The sequence below is a fragment of the Carassius carassius genome, chromosome 26, assembly GCF_963082965.1.
Source record: "Carassius carassius chromosome 26, fCarCar2.1, whole genome shotgun sequence".
In the NCBI taxonomy this organism is placed as follows: domain Eukaryota; kingdom Metazoa; phylum Chordata; class Actinopteri; order Cypriniformes; family Cyprinidae; genus Carassius; species Carassius carassius.
The window spans coordinates 28,498,731-28,517,342 of NC_081780.1; the positions used below are offsets into that span (position 1 = coordinate 28,498,731).

Consider the following 18,612-nt stretch of genomic DNA (forward strand, 5'->3'; position numbering starts at 1 on the left):
GGAAACTGCAATCTGGACCTTCCACTATTTTCATAAATTGAAGTCGACTATATGGAGAAAATCTTTAAATGTTTTCTTCAAAAACCTTAATTTCTTTGCGACTAAAGAAAGAAAGACACAAACATCTTGGACATGGGGGTGAGTAAATAATCAGAACATTTTATTCTGGAAGTGCACTAATCACCAAATCACTACATCTTTTAGGGATTAAGGTTAAGGTTAGGGATTACAGGTGTATCTCAATAAACTAGAATGCTGTGGAAAAGTTCATTTATTTCAGTAATTCAACTCAAATTGTGAAACTTGTGTATTAAATAAATTCATTGCAAACTGACTGAAATAATTTAAGTCACTGGTTCTTTTAATTGGGATGACTTTTGCTCACATTTAACAAAAACCTACCAATTCATCTCAACAAATTAGATAAGACCAATACATTTTTAGTAAATTGCTGTCCTTCTGAAAAGTATGTTAATTTACTGTGCATGTACTCAATACTTGGTAAGGGCTCCTTTTGCTTTAATTACTGTCTGAATTCAGTGTGGCATGGAGTTTCACACTTCGCTTGGAGAAGGAACCAGGAAATCCAGGAGAATATTGAAGTAGAATAATTTTATTAAATTCACAAGGAGATACACATATAAATGACATTTGACATGAACCAAGAACAGAGGACACTATTTATAAAGTCCACAAAACTGGCGTGGAGGTGAACAGTTTGTGGCACTGCTGAGGTGGTCTGGAAGCCCAGGTTTCTTTGACAGTGGCCTTCAGCTCATCTGCATTGTTTGGTCTCTTGTTTCTCATCTTCCTCTTGACAATACCCCATAGATTCTCTCTGGGGTTCAGGTCTGGTGAGTTTGCTGGCCAATCAAGTACACCAACACCATGGTCATTCAAACAACTTTTGGCAGTGTGGTCAGGTGCAAAATCCTGCTGGAAAATAAAATCAGCATCTACAAAAAGCTGGTCAGCAGAAGGAAGCATGAAGTGCTCCAAGATTTCTTGGTAAACAGGTGCAGTGACTTTGGTTTTTAAAAAACACAATGGAGCAACAGCGGCACAACTGTCACACCTGTCTTACAGTTTCCCATACATTGATTTATTTGCGAACCGCTACAATATCAAAACTCACCATCACAAATAGATTTTCCAAAAGGCTTTGACCTTAAACGAGCACTGCACAAGTCAAAGTCAAACAACGGCACGGGTGTTTTTATATCACTGTATTTCTGAAGGAATCTGATTGTCTGACAAATTATGGATGTCATTTAACATTTCATCTTGCCTGTAATGTTTGAGCAGCGTTTGTGATCGCAGCACTTATTTACGAGCAACTCCTGCTGGGAGAGAATGAATTTGCAATATATGCCGCCACAAGTAGGCTTTTAAATGAATTGTGAATCTAAAACGTGTGTTAGAGAATATATAAATGGTTAACATCGTTTGTGTCACATCAGTCAGAAAAGTAAATCTGGGTAAATCTTGTGGAATGATCTTCCCTTCCAGAATGATGATTAGCTGACCATTTTTAAAGCAATAACTTAAAACTCATCATTCATCACCATCTGACTTTATTAAAAAAAAAAAATGTAAAAAAAAAAAAACTTTGCTTATTGTTTACTCATTCCCCAGTCAAACTTGTACTCATTTGAACAATGCCTGAAACTTGGTATTACAAGTCACTTTGGATAAAAGCATCTGCTAAATGAATAAATATAAATGTAAATAATAAATATAAGCTCAAAGATGCACTAGTCAAAAAGACATCCAGTTAAAACTGTAAAATTGTGGAGAATCTGTATGGGATTTAAATCCTGCCACGATTCAAAACTGAAAATAAAAGGTCTGAAAGGTTGAAACTAAGTGTTCGGAAACTCAAAATCTTACATAAAAAATTTTTGCAAGATCGAAAGAAAAGATTTGCAAGCTTGCAAAATGTAAAATAAAAATATCTCTGCAAACATTGTTTTTGAGATTTCCTTCTTCAGAACTGCAACATTTTTTTTTACGATGTTGCGCAAAGAATTTTTCAGAGTTTCAAATTTGTCAGTGTTCTCCCACTGTAATAGATTGTTAACTGAGAAGCTGCGCACATCCACGTTCATCAGAGTTTATTTGCGCAACTAGACAGTTAACAACGGCTCTGTGTAGTAACAGCTGCTCTATGTGAAACCACGCACCTGATGGAATTTACTGCTGATTAGAGAACCGGCTTTACTGGCGAGATGCCGATCTCGATCGGTGCACCCCTAGTATAGAAGGCTTCTACAAACTATTTAGTCAGTAAACATACCACTGCATAGTTTTTTTCAATTATAAAACATTAGACAGAAACTTAGACATCAATATATAGGTGATTTATTTGAGCACTAGAAAAATACAATAAGAATAATTTGAGTAAAAAAATAAGAATAATAAGAAAAATAAAAAAAGATTTAACTTTGTTTGCCAATTACAGAAAATCCTAAGATTGCTAGAAATGCAGCATTTACAATGAATTACGATGCAAATAAGTGCTGATGTGCTGATGGCCACTTATACAGATGGTAATAACACAAATGTGCCGAAGTAAATAATCCACTCTCTCCATTCATATAGACGCGTTCACTTTGATAGGCGTGACCATTCAGTAATAGCGAGCTGATTTGGGCTGATTTGCACTCAAACAAAGAAAAAGGCGATTGCTATAAGTTCCGCCTCCATCAGCTGACAGGTGCGTCAGAGCGCGTCACGAGGGAGCACCAAATTCAAATAAACTATCTTTCACCTATCTTTCATTAATTTCTTTTTTCCGGTGGATCGTCTCATTCTGTTTGTGACACTGTACGCTGCAAAACCGTGCCGTTTTTTTTCTACCAAGATGCAGTTTCTGACCGTGAGTTATTCTATAACGGACGCAAACAGTTCTGTCGCTGAAGAACTGAAACGTAAACAAAGGAATTATGATCCATATTACAACGTTATTGCTTCGTTGGACTAAACGTGCTTCATGAGATGTCGTTCAGTGGACCCTTACCTTTCTAACTAAACCGGGATTTACAGCTGTGAATGTGTTTATGACCCGTTATTACGACGGATCTGGTATGTACTGCGTTTCTAATGTTCATGTTTGTATGTGTACTGCTTACACAAATGTAGCAAATACAGTCTTTATAAGCTTTCCATTGAAAAACAGCGATCTGTCGTCGATGCTTGAGGCTTAGATCTTTATAATGATATATAGTTTGTCAAGATTAAATTTGTCCCGTTTCATTTAATCTATTCATAATCACTGACACGTGCAGTTGAGTGGCTTTCAGGACGAGGGCGTCGGGGTGCAGGCTAAGAGGTTAATAATAATAATAATAATAGCTTAATAAAAATAATACTACAAGGAAGTAATAACTGACAACATGCCATTGAATTACTGAAAAACTTAAAGTCCAAGTCTTCCAAACACATGAGACCTACGTTTATCTTGGGAACACAGTTTAAGATATTTTAGATTTAGTCCGAGAGCTCTCAGTCCCTCCATTGAAGCTGTGTGTACGGTCTACTGTCCATGTCCAGAAAGGTAAGAAAAACATAATCAAAGTAGTCCATGTGACATCAGAGGGTCAGTTAGAATATTTTGAAGCATCGAAAATACATTTTGGTCCAAAAATAGCAAAAACTACGACTTTATTCAGCATTGTCTTCTCTTCCGGGTCTGTTGTGAGAGAGAGTTAAAAAAGCAGTTTGTGATATCCGGTTCACGAACAAATCATTCGATGTAACCGGATCACCAAATTAAACGGAATCATTTTAAACGGTTCACGTCTCCAATACGCATTAATCCACAAATGACTTAACTTGTTTAATGTGGCTGACACTCCCTTTGAGTTCAAACAAACCAATATCCCGGAGTAATTCATTTACTTAAACAGTACACTGACTGAACTGCTGTGAAGAGAGAACTGAAGATGAACACCGAGCCGAGCCAGATAACGAACAAAAGACTGACTCGTTCACGAGTGAAGAACCGGTTGCATCGGTTTTCGGATCACCAGTAGTTCTTTCTGACAGTTCAAGACAATAAACCGGTTGAAGAAAACGGTTCACCGGTTCTTTTGCGCTCGACGTAATGACGACATTTGCGATGATTGCCCTTGATTCAAGCCTTCGGTTTACCCGCGCTAATAACACTAGCACAGAATCAGTTCAGAATTAATCACCAAAAGAATCAGTTCAGTTCAGACGCTCTGTGTGTCGGTCTGTTTCACACTGAATCACACATGCGCAGTATCATCAGCTCCTCGGTTCTTCTTATCTGGCTCGGTGTTCATCTTCAGTTCTCTCTTCACAGCAGTTCAGTCAGTGTACTGTTTGAGTAAATGAATTACTCCGGGATATTGGTTTGTTTGAACTCAGATTATATCAATTGCCTCTTTTTTCATTTTAACATATAGATAAATTGAATACAGACCAAAGATTACCTGTTAGATTTACCCAAAACGAATTATATTTTATGTTTAACCACTAAAGAGACATCAGAGCCAGCGGCACACATCAGAAGGTCTAGCCGAGGTGAGGCTGCTTCTCGGCGGATACATGATCACTGAGCTCCCGCTGATCGCGTGGAGTTCACCGTCTCTGAGACCGGCGAAACACATTTTTAAATAGGTGCTGTCTTCAGAAATAAACCACAGATTTGAGTTTTAAACAACTACATTCTCACCTGAAATACTTCTAAAATTACATTTCATGACACAATAACAGTAATATTTTGAAAATGATCCGAATGAATGGTGGTTGAAATCACAATGCTGCGTGAACTCAACCAATCAGGATGTTTAGGATGTGGGCATTTTTTTTTACCCAGAACTTTCTTTAGTTCCTGGTTCCTGCGGTGGAAACACACCGAGTACCAGCCCAAAGTCCCTAGTTCCTGGGTAAAGTTCCTGCAGTGGAAACGCGGCTATATTGTCATAATTAAGTGATGGAAGTGTACTTTTGTTGCTGTGTTTTTTTTTTAACGTTTTTTATATTTTTATTAAATGCTATACAGAATAACTGTTGTTTTTTTCAGGCTACTGTTTTCTTATCTGTGTCTGTAGTAGGGGTACACCGATCGAGATCGGCCGATCGTTATGCTCATCTCGCCAATCAGCGGTAAATTTCATCAGGTGCGTGATTTCACATAGAGCAGCTGGTACTACACAGAGCCATTGTTACCTGAGAAGCTGCGAAAATCCACGTTCATCATCAGAGTTTATTTGCGCAACTAGACAGTTAACAACGGCTCTGTGTAGTAACAGCTGCTCTATGTGAAACCACGCACCTGATGGAATTTACTGCTGATTAGAGAACCGGCTTTACTGGCGAGATGCCGATCTCGATCGGTGCACCCCTAGTCTGTAGAGCTGGACATTTTAATAAGGATCAAATGAGTGAGCTTTGAGAACGATAACTAACCTGTTTGTTCCTCAGCATCTTCATGTTTGAGTCTGGATGTTACTTCACTCTCTTCTTTAATAAAATCCATCTTTGTTTGTTCCTCAGTATCTTCATGTTTGACTCTGAATGTGTCTTCAATCTTCATGTCTTCATTCTCTTCTTTAACAATCTCCATCTTTATAATCATGTGCAAAGTGCAGCGGGAGTTTTTCTGTGAGTTTAGGATTCACATGATTAATAAAGAAAAATAAATGCAAACTAAATCTCTGGGTATGTCTTACACAGCTCCCTAATTCAGTGGCCTAATACAGAATCATCCCATCTTTAAGGCATCAGAGAAGCATTCAGTATAAAAGCTGTATATATGTGCCAGTTTGTCCTTTTTATAAAACTAAGACATGGAAATGATACATACTCTGTTGTACAGAACAAATATGTCAAGAGTCCCTTATTTTCCTTTTCTTAAGTCGTTTCACGAGACATTTGCGTCTGGTTTGTAAAAGTGCTCTTTAAACATGTTTTAGTTCACTGTTCCCGTCGTTTGTTGTCAGCATGCGCCGATTCAAACCGATTTAAAAGAGTGAATCATATAAGAATGATTCGGTTCAGTTGAGGTTTTTTTAATCCGTTTCTCACATCACTTCACTCCTGTACTTGAACGATGTACTTATTCACGATATAATAGGGGGCGAAATGAGACGCACCTTTTCTGTTATTAATACGAGGATGCGCTTTACTCTTGCAAAATAGCGTTAAATACATTATTTAACCGTTATATTTATTTATGATTTATTTTACTTAGCTTGTAAAAACGTTTAAATCTACAGGACAGATTTTTATCGATTTAAACACTTAAAACCACAAACCTGTCTTCAGAAGAATCACAACAGATGCAGGAGCGCGGCGCAGCTTTATGACGTCACATCACCAGAGCAAAATAAAAGTCCCGTTTACACGTAAGGTCTAATACAGTTATGCATTTCCACAGGTAGAAGCCTCATGAATTTAGAAACGTAAAAAAAAAAACTTTATAACACTATACTTTGTTTTCTTACCTTTCCATTAAATTACGTAACTAGTTAATGCTGCTGCATAATTGTTTTTAATATAAAGGGGGTGTGATGGCAAATTTGAAATTTTTCACTCTTTTGATGATCATAATAAATCTCTTGTTATTTTACATTACATTTATTAATTTAGCATATTAATTTATCCGAAGTGTCTTACAAATGAGGACAGTGGAAGCAATCAAAAACAACCAAAAGAGCAATGATATATAAGTGCTATAACAAGTCTCAGTTAGGTTAACACGTACACCTAGAATGGGCTTGTAAATAATATAATAAATAAAATGAAAACAGAATAAAAAAAAGAATAGAGCAAGCTAGTGTTAGAGGTCTTTATACCCACACACACACACACACACACACACACACACACAGACACACACACATACAATTGCATACTAAATGAAAAGAAAATAGAATAGAATACAAAAATGTTAGAAAGGTAGACTTTTTTTTTAATAGAATTAGAATAATGAGTGTTAAAGTTAGAGGGTCAAATAAAGATGGAAGAGATGTGTTTTAAACTGATTCTTGAAGATGGCTAAGGACTCAGCTGCTCAGATTGAGTTGGGGAGGTCATTCCACCAGGAGGGAACATTTAATTTAAAAGTCCGTAAAAGTGACTTTGTGCTTCTTTGGGATGAACATTCAAGTGACGTTCACTTGCAGAACGCAAGCTTCTAGAGGCACATAAGTCTGAAGTAATGAATTTAGGTAAATTTACGTAATTTAAAATTTACGTAATTTAAAATACTTTTTAAAGTATTTTAAGGTAAATTTACGTAATTTAAAATACTTTTTAATAAAATATATATAAAATTAAAAAAGAATAAGAAGTAAAATACTGCTGCAAAGTTCTCCACTAAATAAAATAGTGAGTCTCAAACCAATATCATACAATAAAATATAATGAAAAATATAAATAAATAACTATGATTACAGTGCAGCATTACCAATCCCAGCTTGTAGGCCTGCTCATATTTAAAATATATATATAACTTTTTGTACACTGAACCGAGAATCGTTTCTGTCGGACGCGTCTGATTTGAGAACCGATGTGTACTGGATCACTTGTACACTGAACTGAAAACCGTTTCTTTCGGACACGTCCGATTCGAGAGGAACTGATGATACTGCGCATGCGTGATTCAGTGTGAAGCCGACTGACTCACTGCGCATCTGAACCGAACTGATTCGCGTTCTCGAGTTAAGAACCGGTTGCATCGGTTTTCGGATCACCAGTACACTGAACCGAAATCCGTTTCTTTCGGACGCGTCCGATTTTAGAACCGATGAACTGATGATACTGCGCATGCGTGTAATTTTTCAAGTATTTTGTTAAAGTGTGATAAAATAACTATATATATATATATATATATATATATATATATATATATATATATATATATATATTTTTTTTTTTTTTTTTAAGATGAATGTTTTCTAATCTGTATATTGTAGATAATGTATAGGCCAAAAGGGGTTTTCAGGGAAGTTGGATAATAATTAAGACTCTAAAGACTCTATGTTTAATAGGAATAAGGGATGATCTATGAAATATCTGTACTGTATTTATAGTTAATGATGGCACATTCACAAATTGAGTTTGTAGTAAACAGAACATGAACACAAGTAGAGCAGCTGATGATACTGAACTGTGCCGGTTAGAGCGGTTCTCATTCTCGAGTCAAGAACCGGTTGCATCGGTTTTCGGATCAACAGTACACAATTAACTGAAAACTGTTTCTTTCGGACACGTCCGATTCGAGAGGAGCTGATGATACTGCCCATGCGTGATTCAGCGTGAAGCCGACTGACTCACAGCGCGTCTGAACCGAACTGATTCTTTTGGTGATTGATTCTGAACTGATTCAGATCAGAATCATGTTATGAGCACGGGTAATGTTATGAGCACGGGTAAACCGAGAGCTTGAATGAAGGGCAATCTGGTAAAACGTAAATTCATTTAATAACAAATACATCGCAATGGATTATGTATAGTAAGTGGATCATGGTTTCTGCGCTGATGACACCTAATTTATTTACTTTATATCTTCAAGACCTAAATCCTTGTATGCACATTATTGCTGTTTCTGTATTTGGGCGCGTTGTTTGCAAAACTTAATTGTAAATGTTTCATGATTATGAGGTTTTTAACTGACTAAAGTTGATTACTGACTTTACATATTTGAATGTTTGATAGACGTGATGCCATTACGTCATCGCCAATGACGTCATTACGTTGAGCGTAAAAGAACCGCTGAACCGTTTTTTTTTCAACCGGTTCATTGAATCGAACCGTCTAAAAGAACCGGTTCGCGGAAAAGAATTGACCTTCCCATCACTACGGCCTTAGAATCAGCTTCAGGGCAGGATTTGCGCTGAACGCGGAGACTTTCGCTACTTAATATTGTCATTTGTAAACACGAAAATGTACCTATGTTCCACGCACAAAATATTGCTTTCGGTCATTCGGTACACACGTGCACCGTACCGAAAGCCCTGTACCGAAACGGTCCGGTACGAATACACGTACCGTTACACCCCTAATAAAAAGGCATTCAAACCTTCAAATAGTGCAGTATTTAACAATAGTGCAAATCCAACCTATAAAGTAAACATAAACAAAAATACAAATCAAAAGAGTAGCAGCTACATATTAAACAAAAAATAATTTACATCAAGTAGGCTACACATTGCAGCAGCATTTAAGCAATTTAGTATTGCTTATAATTTCAAGAGCAAAGGCAGATTCTTCTTCGAGAAGATGAGCATTTCTGACCTCTCTCCTCCTAGCCTGTTCCTTCTGGCATCAATAATGTTGGATGCTACACTGAACAGTCTCTCAGTGTCAACACTGGTACAAGGAGCACAGAGAAACTTTGCAGCAGTGGCAGCCAGGGTGGGAAAACGAATTTGGTTGACTCCCCAGTACTGGAATGGGCTGTCTGAGCGTGGGACCGTTTGCTCTGTCAAATGATCTGTGTGCTAGTGCTACTTGCACATACATGTGAAACACTTGCTCGTACATGTGAAACATTTGATTGTACTTGTGAATCACTTTCTTGTACATGTGAATCACTTGCGCGTACATGTGAAACACTTGCGCGTGCATGTATAACACTTGCTCGTACATGTGAAACACTTGCGCATACATGTGAAACACTTGATTGTACTTGTGAATCACTTTCTTGTACATGTGAATCACTTGCGCGTACATGTGAAACACTTGCGCGTGCATGTATAACACTTGCTCGTACATGTGAAACACTTGGCGCATACATGTGAAACACTTGCTGTACATGTGAAACACTTGGCGCATACATGTGAAACACTTGCTGTACATGTGAAACACTTGGCGCATACATGTGAAACATTTGCAGGTTGTTCATTACTATAAACTTTTTTTAACATTTTGTTTACACTTTTTTAAAATACTTTTTAATAAATTAAATATAAAATTAAAAAAGAATAAGAAGTAAAATACTGCTGCAAAGTTCTCCACTAAATAAAATAGTGAGTCTCAAACCAATATCATACAATAAAATATAATGAAAAATATAAATAAATAACTATGATTACAGTGCAGCATTACCAATCCCAGCTTGTAGGCCTGCTCATATTTAAAATATATATATATAACTTTTTGTACACTGAACCGAGAATCGTTTCTATCGGACGCGTCCGATTTGAGAACCGATGTGTACTGGATCACTTGTACACTGAACTGAAAACCGTTTCTTTCGGACACGTCCGATTCGAGAGGAACTGATGATACTGCGCATGCGTGATTCAGTGTGAAGCCGACTGACTCACTGCGCATCTGAACCGAACTGATTCTCGTTCTCGAGTTAAGAACCGGTTGCATCGGTTTTCGGATCACCAGTACACTGAACCGAAATCCGTTTCTTTCGGACGCGTCCGATTTTAGAACCGATGAACTGATGATACTGCGCATGCGTGTAATTTTTCAAGTATTTTGTTAAAGTGTGATTAAATAACTATATATATATATATATATATATATATATATATATATATTTTTTTTTTTTTTTTTTTTTTAAGATGAATGTTTTCTAATCTGTATATTGTAGATAATGTATAGGCCAAAAGGGGTTTTCGGGGAAGTTGGACAATAAATAAGACTCTAAAGACTCTATGTTTAATAGGAATAAGGGATGATCTATGAAATATCTGTACTGTATTTATAGTTAATGATGGCACATTCACAAATTGAGTTTGTAGTAAACAGAACATGAACACGAGTAGAGCAGCTGATGATACTGAACTGTGCCGGTTAGAGCGATTCTCATTCTCGAGTCAAGAACCGGTTGCATCGGTTTTCGGATCAACAGTACACTGAACTGAAAACCGTTTCTTTCGGACACGTCCGATTCGAGAGGAGCTGATGATACTGCGCATGCGTGATTCAGCGTGAAGCCGACTGACTCACAGCGCGTCTGAACCGAACTGATTCTTTTGGTGATTGATTCTGAACTGATTCAGATCAGAATCATGTTATGAGCACGGGTAATGTTATGAGCACGGGTAAACCGAGAGCTTGAATGAAGGGCAATCTGGTAAAACGTAAATTCATTTAATAACAAATACATCGCAATGGATTATGTATAGTAAGTGGATCATGGTTTCTGCGCTGATGACACCTAATTTATTTACTTTATATCTTCAAGACCTAAATCCTTGTATGCACATTATTGCTGTTTCTGTATTTGGGTGCATTGTTTGCAAAACTTAATTGTAAATGTTTCATGATTATGAGGTTTTTAACTGACTAAAGTTGATTACTGACTTTACATATTTGAATGTTTGATAGACGTGATGCCATTACGTCATCGCCAATGACGTCATTACGTTGAGCGTAAAAGAACCGCTGAACCGTTTTTTTTTCAACCGGTTCATTGAATCGAACCGTCTAAAAGAACCGGTTCGCAGAAAAGAATTGACCTTCCCATCACTACGGCCTTAGAATCAGCTTCAGGGCGGGATTTGCGCTGAACGCGGAGACTTTCGCTACTTAATATTGTCATTTGTAAACACGAAAATGTACCTATGTTCCGCGCACAAAATATTGCTTTCGGTCATTCGGTACACACGTGCACCGTACCGAAAGCCCTGTACCGAAACGGTCCGGTACGAATACACGTACCGTTACACCCCTAATAAAAAGCCATTCAAACCTTCAAATAGTGCAGTATTTAACAATAGTGCAAATCCAACCTATAAAGTAAACATAAACAAAAATACAAATCAAAAGAGTAGCAGCTACATATTAAACAAAAAATACTTTACATCAAATAGGCTACACATTGCAGTAGCATTTAAGCAATTTAGTATTGCTCATAATTTCAAGAGCAAAGGCAGATTCTTCTTCGAGAAGATGAGCATTTCTGACCTCTCTCCTCCTAGCCTGTTCCTTCTGGCATCAATAATGTTGGATGCTACACTGAACAGTCTCTCAGTGTCAACACTGGTACAAGGAGCACAGAGAAACTTTGCAGCAGTGGCAGCCAGGGTGGGAAAACGAATTTGGTTGACTCCCCAGTACTGGAATGGGCTGTCTGAGCGTGGGACTGTTTGCTCTGTCAAATGATCTGTGTGCTAGTGCTACTTGCACATACATGTGAAACACTTGCTCGTACATGTGAAACATTTGATTGTACTTGTGAATCACTTTCTTGTACATGTGAATCACTTGCGCGTACATGTGAAACACTTGCGCGTGCATGTATAACACTTGCTCGTACATGTGAAACACTTGCGCATACATGTGAAACACTTGCTCGTACATGTGAAACATTTGATTGTACTTGTGAATCACTTTCTTGTACATGTGAATCACTTGCGCGTACATGTGAAACACTTGCGCGTGCATGTATAACACTTGCTCGTACATGTGAAACACTTGCACATACATGTGAAACACTTGCTCGTACATGTGAAACATTTGATTGTACTTGTGAATCACTTTCTTGTACATGTGAAACACTTGCGCGTGCATGTATAACACTTGCTCGTACATGTGAAACACTTGCACATACATGTGAAACACTTGCTCGTACATGTGAAACATTTGATTGTACTTGTGAATCACTTTCTTGTACATGTGAAACACTTGCGCATACATGTGAAACACTTGGCGCATACACGTGAAACATTTGCTCGTACATGTGAAACACTTGCTTGTACATGTGAATCACTTGCGCGTACATGTGAAACACTTGCACGTACATGTGAAACACTTGCACGTACATGTGAAACACTTGCACATACATGTGCAACACTTGCTTGTACATGTGAATCACTTGCGCATACATGTTAAACACTTGTTCGTACATGTTAAACTTGCACATACATGTGAAACATTTGCTCGTACATGTGAAACACTTGCACGTACATGTGAAACACTTGCACATACAAGTGAAACATTTACTTGTACATGTGCGCGTACATGTATAACACTTGCTCGTACATGTGAAACACTTGCTGTATATGTGAAACACTTGGTGCATACATGTGAAACATTTGCTCGTACATGTGAAACACTTGCTTGTACATGTGAATCACCTGCGCGTACATGTGAAACACTTGTTCGTACATGTGAAACACTTGCACATACAAGTGAAACATTTGCTTGTAACGGTGGTTGCCTTGTCTCAAAATATAACAATAATCAAATACCCTCCCACAAAAAGAAGAAAAAAAAACTAATATTCTTCGGGCGCCAGACAATTCTATACCTGCCACATTTGTATATTCATTTCATTCATCCCAGATAGCACACCAGACAAACCAAACCATCATTTATATACAAAAACATAGAGACAGAACCAAGGCAACACTACGGGAAAGTTGTATGCATTCTTAGTTTTTTTTTTTTTATAAGTTAATGTTACTATAATATAGAAAAGTTTTTCGATCCACACACACTTCCACTTCAAGGAAAAAATTAAAAAATAACAACAACAATAATAACAGTAATACCAATAACAGCAACAATAATAGTAAACTAATGAAAAGAAAACGGATTTTTTTGTTTTTTTTAAACTAGACCGAAATCAAACACAACAAAAGAGCACATACATATATATATATATATACACACACACACAGAAATGAGTGCAAGGTGTATGTGTGACTGATTAAAGCGAACACTGACCAAGCTGGCAGCACGGGTGGCCAAAGTGACTCGGGAACATCAGCAGCATCAGCCTGACTTGCTCTTTCTCCAAGTCACTGATTTTTAGAGGTAGAGCGCAGAACCCCAGTTCTGTCCCGGAATTAACAAAGAGGCATTCACTGGCCAGGAGAAATGCCCGTTAGCAACAGGCTAAACAGGTAGCACCACCTCCTCTTCACAATTCCCAAAAACTCATACACTGAAAGATCCACTCGTAAGGACTGCCTCCAGCAGGAGCGCATCACACACGTTCTGGTCAGTCCAACTTCCCCAGTCTCGAAACCTCGCCCTATACATACACGTACTCCTCCTCTTAATTGGTCCTCGTCTCCAATCGCTATGTACTTTAGCTGGAGGGTGGTGACAGAGAAAATGAAAGTAAACAAAGGGGCGGTATGGAAAATCTCAGTAATGCCACAACAAACAACATGCATTTACTAAAATCACAACTTCTAAACCATGATTAATATATGATAAGTTACATTTTTTGGCTCTTTACATTGGTTACGTTATGTCAAAATCACATCTTAAAAATTTGTAGCAAAAAATCCCCTTCTTACAAAAGCTCCTACTGTAAAGTCTAAACGATTTGATTTGAAAAAGACTCACTCCTCCGGATGATGTTATCAAAAGCTCAGTAAAATTATTACTTTAGCATGATGCACTTACGTCTGGTCCTCAATACTGGCAATAATAGCTGTGTACAGTTCTTCTTCTTCATCTTCATCTAATGAGTCATTTATGAGGGTAATGCCCCCCCCCCCCCCGACTTGTGTTTTTATCTTAATTAATGATAACTAGCTCAATGAAAGTGCAAAATAATCAATTTTAATACCCCTTTATGTGGGAAACAAAATGCACTGTAACTGTAATGCACTTTAACTTTTACATTGTCTAAATGAAATGTTAAATATTTTTGCACTTGTCTATTATTACTCTTAATAATATTTCCCATGATGAATTACAGTTTTGTGGTTGCACCATATTACAGTTCATGTCAACAGTACAAAAAACACTTTAATTACAACATGGTTCATATAATTAAAGCATTGTAACCATATATTAACCATGATGTTGCAACAGTAATCATAGTTTTACCAGGGTATTAGTAGGTAAACTGTGTTAATGTAAATGGTAATCTGCCAAAAAGAATGGTGACTACACTTATATAAAACTACTGATAAAGCCATGGTTAATTTTTGCCAAGCTGCATCAGTCTGCCAAAGAAAACACTAACAATATAATAAACATACCTAAAGTAATAAATATACAGTACATAGCTCTTTCCTTTGGAGTTGGGCCTCCAGCTGCTGTACCGTCTCGCTATGAAACATGGCGTCTGGTTCTCTGATGCTGGTGTGCTCGGTACAGTTAGGCCTACGTGCTGTGTGACATTTGAGTTCCTAGCTTCCTCATTGTTTTGCGCGGGTCGAAACAATGCCCCAATTTCTGAATCAATCTGAGAACTGGAAGCTGCAGAATTTGTGATCGTGTTGATCAAAACTGGAGAACAAAGAAGATTTCTCAACAGATTTATAGCATCGGCAGCAGGCACACGATCTACTATTACTGCTTGCTATTCTAAATAAACCACGCTTCTGTTTCCAAATGAACTTAACTTACAGTTGCAATGAAACGACTTCCAGACACACTGAAAATGTTTATGCTCTCTCACACGCGAGAATGTTTGAAAGTACAGTCTTTGTGCAGATACAACAGTATGTGGCAGTACAGGGTATATGCAAAGAGGTTCTATGTAACCAAATGTCTTTCATATGTATGCACAGATATATAGTGTTTCACATGTACGTGCACGTGTTTCACATGAATGCGCAATTGATTCACATGTATGCGCAAGTGTCTCACATGTACGAGCAAGTGTTTCTAATGTATGCTTAAGTGTTTCAATGTGTATCGCAAGTTTTCAATTTGTATTGCAAGTGTTTCAGTGGTTTTCGTCTCAAACGGCCTCCCACAGTGATCTCCGACTCTCTCACTTAATCTTATCTTTTTTTTTCTATCACGCTCTCTCTCTCTCGCTCTCGTGAAGCCAACAAGAAAGTGACTAAACTGGCAACCTGATGGAAGTAGCTGAAAAGCATCATAAAGAGGATGTGTACAATCTGTAATAATAGAAGCTGCTTTCCTCTTAACTGCCACATAATAAAGATTTGAAAACTGAAGCTGCGAGACCTCAGTAATCTTTGATGCCTGCTTAATAATTCTTGATATTTTTTCCTTATATCCAGCTGAAAGTAAACTATACCAAGAAACAATATTAAATGTAATGACTGATTCCACAAGTGACTGTAGTCATGATATCCTGTTTAACATTAAATCTTTTCAGCTGTCTCAGAAGAAATAAACGTTGATTAGCTTTCTTACAGACACCATTCACATGTTGTGCAAAGGACAGGTGGCTGTCAATCACAGTGCCCAAATACGTAAAGAATTCAACCTGTTCCACTTCCTGCCCCCCTAACCTAAGTGGTTTATAAAGTGAAGAATAAATTTTGAGTGGACAAACCCCCCCACAACACAACTCTTTGGTCTTGTTTATGTTCAGTTTTAGGGCACTGTCATGGAATCAACCAACCATGGATTCAACAAATTGCCTGTATATGACCAGGGACTGCTTGTCTGTCGTACAAGCCACCAAAGCCATGTCATCTGCTTAATAAAATGGGTGATAAGACACAACCTTGTGGAACTCCTGTATTTATAATAATACTACTAGATTTGTGGTCATACATTCTAACATATTGGGGTCTATTTGTTAAAAAAAAAACTTAATCCACTGCACAAGAGTCAGATTAATTTGCCATTTTTGAAGGCAAGTTTTTGAACAAATTAATATTAACTGTATTAAAAGTAGATGTAAAACCCATAAATAAAATCCTAACAAGCGAGTTGGGAGCATCGAAATGTCTAGTAACAGTATCTAAAAGTAAGACAAACATCTTCAAATCCCCGTTTCATCTTGTAGGCAAACTGAAGTGGGTCTAAACACTGACTTACACTGGCAGAAAGTTCCCCTACTACCACCCTCTCCATGCATTTACAGAGAACCGAGGTAAGTGCCACAGGTCTGAAATTCTCCATCTCTTTAGCATTCGATTTTTTAGGAACAGGAATTAACATTGTCTCTTTCCACGCTTTTGGAACATGTCCAGTGTTTAATGACCACTGGAAGAGCTGAGTCAATATTCAATATACGGCTTCCGAGTCCATCTGGGCCTGGAGCTTTCACTGGCTAGGTGGGCGTGGCTTCAGCAACCAGCTCCCGCCTTTTTGCCCATTTTCAATTGTTCGTGAGAGTGGCCCGGTGACTCGCTGCCAAGATTGCTCGGTCTGCACACTTTGAGCTTCAAAAACTCTCTTTAGGAGTCTAAGGGTGACGTCACGGACACTACGTCCATTTTTTTATACAGTCTATGGTGATGAGCAGCACATTAATAGGCTATTAAACTGACATGGAACTACCTGTGCATTAAGTAAGAAATAATTGTCAACAGGCCGTCTAATTATTAGAAAAGTAATGCACACCCGAGTTGGTGATGCGACCATGACTGCACAGTGATGGATGGGGAGTGTCCAGTGACACGACAAAGTTCAGAATCCTTCAACTTTATGCAAATGAAGAGCGACTTTCGGGAGCCACTGCCAGTAGGAAAGAAGACAATAGAGCTCATTCATTTTTGTTTGAATTTATGGATTTAATTCATATTTATGTTGTATTCAGTCTTTTGCCTCCAATATGTTTGTATTTAGCAGCAAGAAACCTGATTCGCTGTCAAGGCAGCCAGTAGTGAGAACGCCTCATCACCAGCACCTGGAGACATGCAGCATGCCACAAAGTCACAGCTTCAGGGGCCATTCACAGGCAGAGCCTGAAAACACATGGAAAACGCTAGCAGCAACGCTTTTTTCTTCTTTCCAAAACTTCAGTTTCAGCAAAGGATAAATGGATTCCCAGCACTGAAAATTCCTTGCAGTAGCTCTGCTACTAAATTTACACTAAATTTATTTAAAAATGGTTGGTTCTTAAACTTAATATAAGACATTGCATAGATTACATGTAACGCCAGTTATAATGAATAAAATTGATCATATTAGATCTGCCCTGTGCATTAAGTGCCATACAGAGTTGGGGACATACTTTCACTGTTTTTGGAGTAGTGAGTATATCGCGAGATTTTGGAGCTTCATTACTTGTGAAATTAACACCATTCTTCAGATAAAATTGAAAAAAGATCCTGGTCTTTTTCTTCTGGGGCTTCCATCCAAGAGACAGGCAATGACACTTACACTGGATGCAACAGGATACAAACTGTTAGATAAACGACTACTTGTGGCAAGGAAATGCATCCTTATTAGATGGCTCAATGACACTCCCCCCTCTGTGACTCAGTGGCATAGAGAGATCTTTGCAGTTTTGCCCCATGAGAGACTGGCTGCTGTGCTTGAGGGTAATGCACAGAACTTGTATAACCTATGGTCTCGGTTTATAGATCTGTCTTTAGAGGGGAGAAAAATAGTCATATGTGCCAATTAGAGCTCTCTGGGGTGTGGCCCTTCTGGAGGTGGGCATTGCAGCTTTGCAACTTATAAAGAATGGTCTGGCTTCTGTGTTCTGATGTTTTCGGTTTCAAATGACATGTATCAGTCTCCACTTTAGGCTGGAATCTTTTGATGATATATTTTTGTACGGGTAATATTTTAATGTGCCTTTCTGTAGGTTTTGATCGTTAAACTTTGTGTCTAACCTAATCACCAACATTATTATTTATAATTGGTATTATTTATATTTCTATTATTGCAACTGTACTCCCTTTATCTATTTATTTGTTATTATTTGTTATTATATGAATATGTTTATGCAAATATCTTATGTATGCGCTACCTGTATTTTTATTTTATTTTTTGCTT

The 18,612-nt window shown here is 37.8% G+C and overlaps 1 protein-coding gene across 1 annotated transcript in view; it reads right to left on the reverse strand.

Moving 5' to 3' along the window:
• LOC132106068 (gastrula zinc finger protein XlCGF8.2DB-like) overlaps window positions 1-5,601 on the reverse strand; it is a 133,439-nt gene extending 127,838 nt beyond the window's left edge. Inside the window, exon 1 of the mRNA XM_059511688.1 lies at window positions 5,437-5,601. Coding sequence (XP_059367671.1) covers window positions 5,437-5,593 — 157 coding nt within the window. The 5' untranslated portion in view covers window positions 5,594-5,601. The remainder of the gene's footprint in view (window positions 1-5,436) is intronic.
• Between the last annotated feature and the right edge of the window lie 13,011 nt (window positions 5,602-18,612).